Raw genomic sequence first — 12208 nt, forward strand, 5'->3', positions numbered from 1 at the left:
GTATCCAGCATCCAATAAAAAAAAGAAATTACCGGGTTAAGAAATTTAAAAAGCAATCTCATTTACAATTGCATCAAAGGGAATAAAATACCCAGGAATAAATTTGACCCAGGAAGTAAAAGACCTATACACTGAAAACTACAAGACTGATGAAAGAAATTGAGGATGATGCAAATAAACGGAAAGATAACCCATGTCAGTTACATGGAAGAATTGATATTGTTAAAATGTCCACACTACCCCAGCAATCTACAGATTTAATGTAATCTCTATCAAAATTCCAGTGACATTTCTCACAGAAAGAGAAGATAATCCTGAAATGTGTATGGAACCACAAAAGACCCCAAAGAGCAAGGCAGCCCTGAGAAAGAACGACAAAAATGGCACCATCCCTTCTGATTTCAGTCTACACTACAAGCTCACAGTGAAATGGGGTCATACTGCAGGAAGAAGGGGACCAAGAGGATTTTGCAAGTACACAAGAGGAGCCTTTGATTAAATCAGAGGAAATTGTGGGTTGTCTATTTTGGCCTATTTGGAGCATATTTTCCACCGATGAAGAAACTCAACTGGAAAAGCAATTACTGCATATTAATCAAGCCGATTTTAGGGCCCAGTAAGCCAGCCTCTTTTTCACATCCGCTAGCACTGTTGAGTATGCTTTCAACAGACATTATCAGTTAACTGCAAGGATACAAATTATTTTTGTATTTCATAACTTTCATGAGAAAACACATCCAAGAAATGGATCTTCTTTGTCAAGAAGGCAGCCCTCACTGGCAGGCCACAAGCTTACCAATTTCTTCTCTGGCTACTGCTGCCCAGGACACGTTTTGTACTCTGAACAGAATGACTACTTCACCACGTATGACAATCCTAGATTTCTCCCTTTCTCTGGGGCTTGGAAGCTGAGGTAATCTTGACTTTACTACATAACTGATTGAGTTAGGGCAGGGCATAATCTTGCCACACCTTTTTTTTTTTTTTTCCATTTGTAAAATGGGGGAAATGATACTTACCTCCCCAAATTTTTGTGAGGAATATTATGTGTAAAATGCTTCACGTAGTGCCTGGCACGTGGTAGGCAGTCTGTGTTACTCTAGGGTCCAGCTGAGACAATACACTTATAATTATGCAACTTTGAATAGTAATTGAGCTTGCCCCACACAGAGCCTTTTAGCATCTCTATGACTCACTGAAAGCATCACAGTTATGACTATAATTCTTACTGTTTACAGGAACTTGGAAAAGAACGACTTGACCAAGGCCTTACATGAAGCAACTGGCAGAACCAAGCCCTAGGTCTTTTGGTCCTAAACCCATGTTCTTTATGATGCTTTGTACCAATACCCTCCCCTCCTTGCCCCTGAAATGTTTTGCACCATATTTCTTTCTCTTTTCAAGAGAAACAATTATGGTTCTTAACCTTCCGTTTAGTGCTTGATCCAATAATGGCTCCCATTGCTGTATTTCCTGTGTGTATATCCTGACTCCTCAACTAAATTAAGTTCCATGAGTATCTGAGGATAGGGACTGTGGTCTGTTCAGTTCTGTTTAGCCACAAGCCCTCACAGCCTATCTTTTTTTTTTTTTTTAAAGATTTTATTTATTTATTTGACAGATACAGATCACAAGTAGGCAGAAAGGCAGGCAGAGAGAGAGGGAAGAAGGCTCCCTGCTAAGCAGAGAGCCCAATGCGGGCCTCGATCCCAGGACCCTGAGATAATGACCCGAGCTGAAGGCAGAAGCTGAACCCACTGAGCCACCCAGGTGTCCCCCTCACAGCCTATCTAACACAGACCCCATGTTCAGATGTGAATTCAATTCTATCGTTCCCTCAAAACACATTCAGTCTATGGGAAAATCCATAGCTGTCTCTAGGTGAGGTGAATATTGTGAGGACAATTAATTGTTCAGTGCCATCTTTGAAAAGCAGGAGCCCTAAGCTTCATAGAATTCAAAAAGAAAAAAACTTAATGAAGGTTATTGAAGTCAGAGGTACCTTTAAAGAGTTTAGCCCTGGAATTACTATGTCTAGCTGTCCACTTGTGCTCATATAATTGCTCTAAGCTGATTCATGAAAGGCTAGAAACATCTGGTCATGAAAAGACCTAGAAAGTTCAACTCACCTGCTAGAACTAGGTCATATTATAAGTCTTTGGAAAAATCAAATCTCCATATGGAGAGAACGCTAATAACAATTAACTTTAACGAATGGCTCCATGCTAGGCTTGTGCTAAAAGCTTGATGAATTATTGGATTTTAAACTGACTTTAAGGCATCATTTACATGCCATACAAATTGCCAATTTATAGTGTACAGTTCCAGGAGTTCTGAAAAAAATGTATACAGATACCCATGTGACCATCACTACAATTAAGATTCTACTGAGTATCTATTATTACTGCTGGGTGATCTATCCCACTGTACGGATGTACTTCAATGTGTTTACCTATTCGTCTGTTGCTAGACATCCATTTTGGTGCTATAATAAATAAAAGTGCTTTGAACATTGTGTGGACATGTTTTCATTTTTCTGGGGCAAATACACGAGAGAGCAGTCACAGGGTCCCATGGGAAATGCATGTTTAATTTTATAAGGAACTGTCAAATTGCTTTCCAAAGTACCTGTTCTATGTCTGTTCCAACCAATACCGTATGACAGTTCCAGTTGTTCCGTCCTTGCCAGCACTAGGGACTGCTGGTCCTTTCATCCCCTTTCTGTTTGCTTTTCACAATAGTGGAGTTTAAAACTACTAAAATGTGCCTGAACAGTTCTGTGCATTTTGACACATACATTTGTGTAGCCATGACAAAAATCAGGATATAGAAGAGTTTCATCACCCCCCAAAATACTCACATGTTCCTTTCTAGTTAAGTCCTCTTCTCCCTCCTGCCCCTGGCAACCAGTGATCTTTTTTCTGTTCTTGTAATTTTGCCTTTTCCAGAATGTCATAAAAATGAGATCACACAGTATGGAGTCCGAGTCTGACTTCCTGCATTTAGCAGAGTGAGCTGCGAATCATTCGTGTGTATTAGTAAAGCACTTCCTATTTCACTATATGGGAAATTCTCTATTGCACAGTATCTGTTCACCATTTGGAGAATGTTTGGATAGGTCTCTGGCTTTTAGCAATTACAGTTAAAGCCCCTGTAAAGATCTGTGTACAGATTTCTGTGTGAACTTGTTCTTGCTTCACTTGGGATAGCTGAATTATATGACAAGGGTATGTTTAATTTTAAAAGAAACTGTTAACCTTTTCCAAAATGACTGTGTCATTTTACATTCCCACTAGCAATGTGAGAGGTCTAGTTACTGCACATCTTCACTGGCATTTGGTGCTGTTATCTTTAGTTTTAACCATTTTGATAGGTGTGTGTACTCGCTCTCTCTCTCTCTCTCTGGCAAATAAATAAAATCTTAAAAAAAACCAAAAAACACAACTCTCAAAAAAAAAAAAAAATGCAGAACCAAGATGGTTTCACAGGTGAATTCTACCAAACATTTAAAGAAGAATTAATACCTATTTTTCTCAAACTATTCCAAAATATGAGGAAATTGAATCCAATAATACATTAAAAAAATCATTCACCACAATCAAGTGGGATTTATTCCTGGTATGAGTGAGTGCTTCAATACTTACAAGTCAATCAGTGTGATACATTACATTAACGAGAAAAAGGATAAAAACTGAATGATCATTTTAAAAGATAGAGAAAAAGCATCTGAAAAAGTATAACATCCATTCATGGTAAAAACCCTCAACAGAGTAGGTTTAGTGGGAACATACCTCAACAGAGTAAAGGCCATGTAGGAAAAACCCACAGCTAAAGTCATACTAAATTGAAAAATGGAGATCTTTTCTCCTATGATCAGGAACAAGACAAGGAAGTCTACTCTCACCACTTGTATTCCACCTAGCCACAGCAATCAGACAAGAAAAAGAAATAAAAGACATTCAAATTGGTAAGGAAGAAGTAAACTTGCACTGTTTGCAGGTGACATGATACAGTATGTATTAAAAAAAAAACCATAAAACTCTATCAAAAAACTACTAGAACTGATAAATGAATTCAGTAAGTTTGTAGCTAGCATACAAAATCAATATACAGAAATCCACTGCATTTTTATACAGTAATAATGAAGTAGCAGGGAGAGAAATTAAGAAAACAATTCCATTTACATTTATATCAAAAAGAATAAAATACCTAGGACTAAACTTAATCAATGAGGTGAAAGACCTGTATTCCAAAAACTGTAAAACACCGATAAAAGATACTGAAGACACAAACATATGGAACGATACTCCCTCATGGACTGAAAGAACCACTATAGTTAAAATGTACACACTAGCCAAAGCAATCTACAGATTTAATGCAAGCCTCTTAAAACACCAACAGTATCTTTCACAGAACTAGAATAATCCTAAAATTTGTACGGAACTACAAAAGAACCCAAATAGCCAAAGCAGTCTTGAAAAAGAAGAACATAGCTGGAGGTATCACAATCCCAGATTTAAGATTTACTACAAAACTATACTAATCAAGACATTATGGTACTAGCACAAAAAGAGATACATGGTTCAATGGATCAGAATATAGACCCCAGAAATAAATCCATGCTTATATGGTCAATCTTTGACAAAGGAGGCAAGAATAGGCAATGAGAAAAGATAGTCTCTTTAATAAATGATGTTGAAAACTGGACAGCCACGTGGAAAAGAATGAAACTGGAGCAATTTCTTATTCTATTTACAAAAAATAAACTCAAAAATGGATTAAAGACCTAAATGAGAGACCTGAAACCATAAAAGTCCTAGAAGAGAACACAGGCAGCAATTTCTCTGACATCAGCTGCAGCAACATTTTTCTAGATATGTCTCCTGATGCAAGGAATACAAAAACATAAATGAACTATCGGGACTACATCAAAATAAGAAGGAAACAATCAGCAAAACTAAGGGCGACCTACAGAATGGGAAAAATATACTTGCAAATGACATATCCAAAAAAGGACTAGTGTCCAAAATATATAAAGAATAGCTACAACCCAATACCCCCAAAATAAATAACCCAATTAAAAAATGGGCTGAAGAGATGAACAGACATGTTTCCAAAGAAGACATCCAGATGGCCAAAAGACACATGAAAAGGTATTCAACATCACTCATCATCACAGAAATGCAAAACAAAACCACAATGGGATATCGCCTTACACCTGTCAGAATGGCTGAATCAAAAATACAAGAAACAAGTGTTGGCAAGGATGTGGAGGACAAGAAACCCTCCTGCACTGTTGGTGGGAATGCAAATTGGCGCAGCCACTGAGGAAAACAGTATGGAGATTCCTCAAAAGGTTAAAAAATACAATTACCATATGATTCAGCAATTCCACTACTGGGTATCTACCCAAAGAATATGAAAACACTAATTTGAAAAGACACATACACTTTTACTGCAGCATTATTTACAACAGCCAAACTATGGAAGCAGCCCAAGTGCCCATGGATAGATGAATGGATAAAGATGTGATACACACACACACACACACACACACAGGAATATTACTTAGCCATAAAAAAGAATGAAATCTTGCCATTTCAACAACATGGGGGTGTAATGCCAAGTGAAGGCACAGCAAGGAAAACAAAGGAGTCTAAAGTAATTCAAGTAGAGTCATCGATGGGGAGGGAGAGGGTAAATGAGAACAGAGAGGAAGCCAAGAAACCCGAGTATTTTAGACAATGTTGAGAAACTCTGCCTTGATTCGAAGTGTGATGGGAAGCCACTGAAGGATTAAGAGCATGTACAATGATCATTCTAGTTTATCTTTAAAAGGATAACAAAGTCTTCACCTCCATGGGGGAGACAGACAATAAACAAATAAAAAAAATATATGTATAAAAATGCCAAGTAGTAAGCACTGTTCTGAGGGGAAAGATCACTGCTATGTGAAAGGTGTGGGGGGAAGCAGGAGCAGGAGCCAGGCACCAGTTCGGAAGCTAGATGGTAGCTAGGGAGAGAAGATGAAAAGTTCTCTTTTATATACGCTGCGTTTGAGATGCTATTTGACATCCAAATACAAAGTCACTTATGCACTCATTCATTCACTCAGTAAATATTTATAAGCACTATTGTGTGCCAGGCGCTCTTGCAGTTGCTGGGATTATTATAGTACATAAAAAGCCTGCCTAGAGGTGCCAGCTAACTGTGGGGGAGATCACGTTGCAATACTGGAGTATATCCAATCAACACCTCTCACCCCCCAAACAAACATCATGTTACATGTCAGTGACATCTCAGTGAAAAAAGGCTGCCTTTGTGGAGTTTATCTTCCCGTAGGGTGGGGAGAAACAATAAACAAGTGTAAATTAGTGGGGTCAGTGCTGGGCGGGGAAGATGAAGCCGGGTGAAGGAGATAGGGAATGGGAAAGTGGAGAACAGGCTGCTATTTCAGAATGGAAAGGATAAGCCTCCCTAAGACAAGATCTAAAGAGGCCTGAAGAAGTGAGGGAGGGAGCCCAGAACTGGCGGGGGAGAGCAGGGGGCAGATGCAGACAGAATAGAGCCTCAGAGCCGTGAGACAAGACGTGCTTGACAGGCTCGAGGAACAGTAAAGGACAGCACAGAGGACAGTCATAAGAAATAGGAGGCCACCATGTGCAGGGACTTGCCTGGCTTTCACTGAGCCAGAAGCACTGGAGGGATGAGAGCAGGGGAGGCCCATGAGCTGTGTTAAAATCTTCACTTAGACTGCTCTGTGTATGTGTCGGGGGTGTGGGGACGCTGAGGGAGTTTAGGGTGGAAACAGGCAGGAAGCTTGTGTAAGAGTCCAGGGAAGAGGGGCACCTGGGTGGCTCAGTCATTAAGTGTCTGCCTTCGACTTGAGTCGTGATCCTGGGGACCTGGGAGGGAGCCCCGAATCGGGTTCCCTGCTTGGCGGGAAGCCTGCTTCTCCCTCTCCCTCTGTTTGTGTTCCTTCTCTCGCTGTGTCTCTCTCTGTCAAATAAATAAACAAAATCTTAAAAAAAAAAAAAAAAAAGTCCAGGGAAGAGATGGATGGCTGTGGTTTGGCACAGGGTGACACAGTAAAGGTGGTGAGGGCAGTTCGGTTGGGGATAGAAAGGGAAAGCACCCAAGATTTGCATGTAGAATGGATATAGTGTGGGGAGAGGGGATGATGCCAAGGTTTCTGTGTGGCTTGGATGACTGGGAGGGAGGGGGTTCCTAGTCACTGAGTCACTGGGACGGCTAAGTCTGTAAAAGGAGCAGGGGGGGTGGCAGAGCCAGGAGTCCTCTTTCGATGTCTTCAGTCTAGAACCCATCTTCAATAATGAGTCAGATACAGCAGGTAGGTCAGGATGGGAAATCTGGCAACCATCAGCCTACACAAGTCCTGAGCCTGGGTGAGACCACCTGGGAGCAAATGGAAAGAGGAGAGGCTGAGATGGAACAGGGATCCTTTTACAAAGCTTCCATTCTATAGGGAAGAGACAGAAAATGGTCAAAAAATAGGTGGTGGGCGCAATGTAGAGAAAAAGACCAAGGAATGCGCTGGAGGATGGTGGTTGCTTTGGGTATGTTATTTGTCTATGTGTCACAGATGCAATTAAATATATGAATCAGGAACTATATATGAAATAGTCTGTATATATAAATTTGATAGTCCCCAACATGCTGAATTCCTCGAGACTGGACAGAGCACGCCAAGAAAGGAGGTTGATAAATTTAAAAATCAGAGAACTGAGCCCTAGGAGTTTCCAACATTTATAGTGGAATTTGTGGTAATGGGTTTTGCTTTCTGAAATTTATGCAGGAGAAGGTGGGTTGTCAACAGGGCAGCCCTCTCTCCAAGCCACTGACTGAAATGTTGCTGTTTGCTCAACCTTCAGACCAGCTTGGAGGTGTTCTCCCTGTGTATTCCTCAGACTTCTACATCAGAACCAACTGAGGAGCTTGTTAAAAATGAAGATTCCATGTCCCTCCCCACTCCCCCAAACTGTCCTCTGGGACTAGATCCAGGGAAAACAAATTGCGGATGATCTTCATGCCCATGAAGGCTGGAAGTCACTGTATCAAAGGTAGGAGGCAAAACAGAAGACAATCTGAGTGGCGGGAAATAAGAAGACATGGTTAGGTAAGACCCACTCAGTCCGTGGCCAGAGGGGATCTCCTAAAGGTGCTGAGGACAGAGCTCTAGGATCAGATCCTCACGCTGTGTGGAGGAGCTGTGGCGGGGGGAGAGAGAACGCAGAAATGCCAATTTGGCTCCTGAATTGTTCTTACTGTGATAGGGCTATCGGGATTGGAATTCCTCAGTTCTTCAAATGTTTTTTAGAATTTTTAAAGGAATGAGCTGACTTTTTAAGAAAAAAACTATGTTAGCTTTTAAAATCTGCTCTGTTTTGTGCTGAAGGAGAGAGGAAAAATAATTATTTGGGCTAAAACAAATTGTTCTCAGCATACTGAATTAGACTTTATTCTAGAAATGGAAGGCTCATCATAATTCTTTCAATTAGAAAGGTAGTCTAGTTGACATCTTCTATTACAGTGCAGCAGAGTAAAGAATCCATATCTAAATCATAAGTCATTACTCCACTCCACTCCGGAGGCAGGATATATAGACATTACTAAGGAAAACAACTGAGGGGTACCTGGGTGGCTCAGTGGGTTAAAGCCTCTGCCTTGGGCTTGGGTCGTGATCTCGGGGTCCTGGGATCGAGCCCCACGTCGGGCTCTGTGCTCAGCAGGGAGCCTGCTCCCCACCCCCCCACCTCCCGCTTGCCTCTCTGACTACTTGTGATCTCTCTCTCTCTCTCTTTGTCAAATAAATAAATAAAATCTTTAAAAAAAGGAAAACAACTGAAGAGATTTAGTTAGAGGCCACTTGTTAAGGAGTACTTTAAAACACCTATGTGTATATAAAAATAGAGCCAACTTCATATTTTGATTTATGAAAAATAAATTTATTACATAACACCTTGTTTTTAACAATGTTCAATTTTTTTTTAAATTCAGAATACTTGTGTCATTCATGTAAAATAGTTTGATACAGTACATTGTATGTTATAGGTTTTTTTTTTTTCCTCAAAAATTCTAAGGCTCTCCTACTCCTTCTCCTTTGCTGAAGTAAGGGCACCCTAAACAACGTGCGAACAAGTTTTAAAAAGGAAAATTAACTGAACAAAATTTTAATAGCACTACACCAACCAGCTTTAAAATCAGGACAAAATATCTGAATGGGATGCCGCACCTTTCAGAGGAAGTTATCATTCATGCTTTTTTCATCTTAAAGCATGCTCACTAATCAGCAACACCAACAGGAAAAATAAAACACTGTCTATGACAATCATTTCAGTTTGTTTGCCGAACCAAACAGGTTTATATCAATGACAACATATTTAATTACTATCAAATAGCAGCTTTAATACCAGTCAAGTCATAGATTGAAAATAAAAACAAACTTATAAGTTGGAAATTAATCTTTGGGAGTTTTGAAACCTTTCTGGAAAAACTATGTGGTTTTTGTACTTTCAAAAAAACCCAAGCAATAGCCTTGGTCGAAAAACACTGATTAATGTAGAAAATGAATCAACCCACTGATAAGACACTAAAATGAAAGGTGTACCAAAATAATCTCACTTTGAGTCTTGGTTATTTTGTTGAGTTAACATATACTGTATGTTTCAAGTACCAGTTAAACTTTTGTGTGTGTGTATGTGTGTGTGTGTGTGTGTGTGTGTGTACTATTGGTCAGATAATGTTGTTACACTGAAAGAATTCACCACATACAACGACAAATGCTCGCCCCTAGCACATTTCACAGCTTCAACTGCTACAGACTGTCACTGAAAAAAATGCATTGGTCAGTCTGAACCATGTCAAGTAAACTATGGAAGTAGCAAATCCACAACACAAACTGTGCTAGCACTTTCTTTCAAGTCTAACTCCAAAACAGGTACAACTTGGAAGCCACTACCCCGGTCTGTGAAAAGTGGTGGAACTTGGCTACCGGACAGTTTGAGGATGTGGGTGTACAGTACATTCCCATGGCCCATACCAGGTTCCCGCAGAGAGCTGCACCGTCAGTCCTGCAGCACTAGCAACAGTGCATCGACAACATTCCAGCGCAGCTCAGTACCGGTGTGTCTGATGTGAGTACTGTGGAGGCTGCTGGGAGGTAGCTGAGTATCCCATGCTGCTCTGTGGCTGTGATGTGCTTGGTCCAGGGTTGGGATAGGCAGCATGTGGATTGGAACGCTGCAAAAGAATGAGCGAGGAAGCAGAGTCAGGTGTTTCTAAGAGTTGGCTCCATCCCAAGCTGGTGAGGCTTAGGTTTGCAAAGTCATTTATTTAGATGCAGTAAGAATCTAAAAGTCTCAAGCCATGTACTAGCTTTAGAATAAAAATGACAAAAACCCCCAATCTTTTAATGTCAGCTAAGGTCAGAAGTATTACCGGTAAATAATACTAAGCTGAGTCTCATGACTCTGCTGTGCAGTTCATTGTTTTTCTATAGCAGTAATCCCCTTTTTAAGCTGTTTTGTAACCACCTGATAAGTAATAATTAATTTGCTTGAGATGTTTATACGTGAACTTAATGATATATACACGAAGACATTCAAAGCTAATTTACATGCTGGTTTCTTCAACAGAAGGCTCCCAGTACATGTGTGACTAAAGAATAAAAATGAACAGGACAAGAAATGGTACTGCAGAATCATTTTCTTAGGCATTAAATATTTTTATGCCCTTTAATGAATTTTATTTTCTGCAACAAGTTATATACAAAATTAAGTTTATAATTATAGAAACGTAAGAACAATGTTATTCTCAATTCTAAAAACTGCACAAAGGGAAAGAACAGAGATAGAGTTGAGTCCTGTGATTTTGATCTATTATTCCCTTCCTGCACCTCTCTCTCTTATTATTAGCTCCCAAGAAACATAATAACTTATTAACCATAATTTACTACCTCCTTCTTTCAAAGCACATTCAATAAATCGTATAATTCTAAATTCTACCAACTCTAGCAAAATAACATTTTAAAAAGAGTAAACACATGAAATTATAGTCACTACAAAAACCAACCATCAGATGATAACATCAAGAAACAAAGAAGCACAGCAATTTTCTTGGTTTCAATAGCAAAGGTCTGAGCACTGCCCTGCTTCATTCCAAGGATGCCATCACCTTAGCAAGCAAACACATTCTTGAGCCAAGAGGGATGTACTTTTCCCACCCGGATAGGGACAAAAAGATGCTGGAACAAACAAGAGCCCCCAGAGATGTCTGTCCTTGATTTCCTTGTTTAGTTTCCCAGAAAAGAGTTATTTACTACCCAGGCAGACAAGAATTTCTATGGTTTGGTAGATTGGACCTTTCCTTAACCAAAGCAAAGAGTTAAGATCTCATTTCTGAAGGGTCATAGCAGGCTCTGGGAACCTTATTAGTTTAGTAAGATCTCCTTTTCTCTTTCAGTAGGTAAATAACTTTACTTGGTCCAGTTTCCAGTTTCCTCCCACACTGAGACCCAGGTGAGCTGGCAATATTAGAATATGCAGGGAGGTGGTATATGATTTTCCAAGTGGTCTTCCTGCAAAGAAAATGGCAATGCCACGTGAGGGGATCCACAAGCAGACAACGGAGCAGTCTTGGTTGTGAGATCTAAGCCTGTGTCCTGGGTCTCCCCCCAGCTCAGGTGAACACGTGGAAGTTACCTCACCTCTCTGAGCATCTCTGGAATGACAATGATCACCCTAACCTCACAGGGTTACCACAGCGATCAAAGGAAATATGTAGGTTTCATGCTTGGTATAAAAGCTGGCATAGTAAGCACCCAACAAGCTCTTATTATTACAGTCATCACTAGCACCACCATCACCACTTAAGAAGTGCTTAATGTGTACTATGAATGCTACTAAGAATTTTAATGATGGTAATGGTAATAAAAGCAGACAAAAAAGTGGTACCCTCTGTTAAGCACTACAGCAGGCTAGCCGCTGTGCCTTAGCATATGTCCTCTCATTTAATCCTTAGCTCCACCTCATACTTGCCATCAACCACTTCTGCAAATAAGGAAACTGAGAACATCTGAATTACTTACTCAAGGTTACCCAAAGCCAGCGGCTGGGATCTGAAAGTCTGTTTTTTTGTTGTTGTTTTTAAAGATATTATTTATTTACTTGAGAGAGAGCAAGCAAGAGAG

General features: G+C 40.0%; 1 protein-coding gene across 4 annotated transcripts in view; it reads right to left on the reverse strand.

The window, feature by feature from the left end:
• Positions 1–8944: 8944 nt before the first annotated feature.
• CDK8 (cyclin dependent kinase 8) overlaps positions 8945–12208 on the reverse strand; it is a 136091-nt gene continuing 132827 nt past the window's right edge. For all 4 annotated transcript variants that reach the window (XM_045069518.1, XM_045069517.1, XM_004781478.3 and 1 more), the window contains one exon: positions 8945–10260. In XM_045069518.1, the coding sequence (XP_044925453.1) occupies positions 10135–10260 (126 nt within the window). In that variant the 3' untranslated portion in view covers positions 8945–10134. The remainder of the gene's footprint in view (positions 10261–12208) is intronic.

Source organism: Mustela putorius, unplaced genomic scaffold, assembly GCF_011764305.1.
Source record: "Mustela putorius furo isolate JIRA1106 unplaced genomic scaffold, ASM1176430v1.1 tig00003942_pilon_pilon_pilon, whole genome shotgun sequence".
In the NCBI taxonomy this organism is placed as follows: domain Eukaryota; kingdom Metazoa; phylum Chordata; class Mammalia; order Carnivora; family Mustelidae; genus Mustela; species Mustela putorius.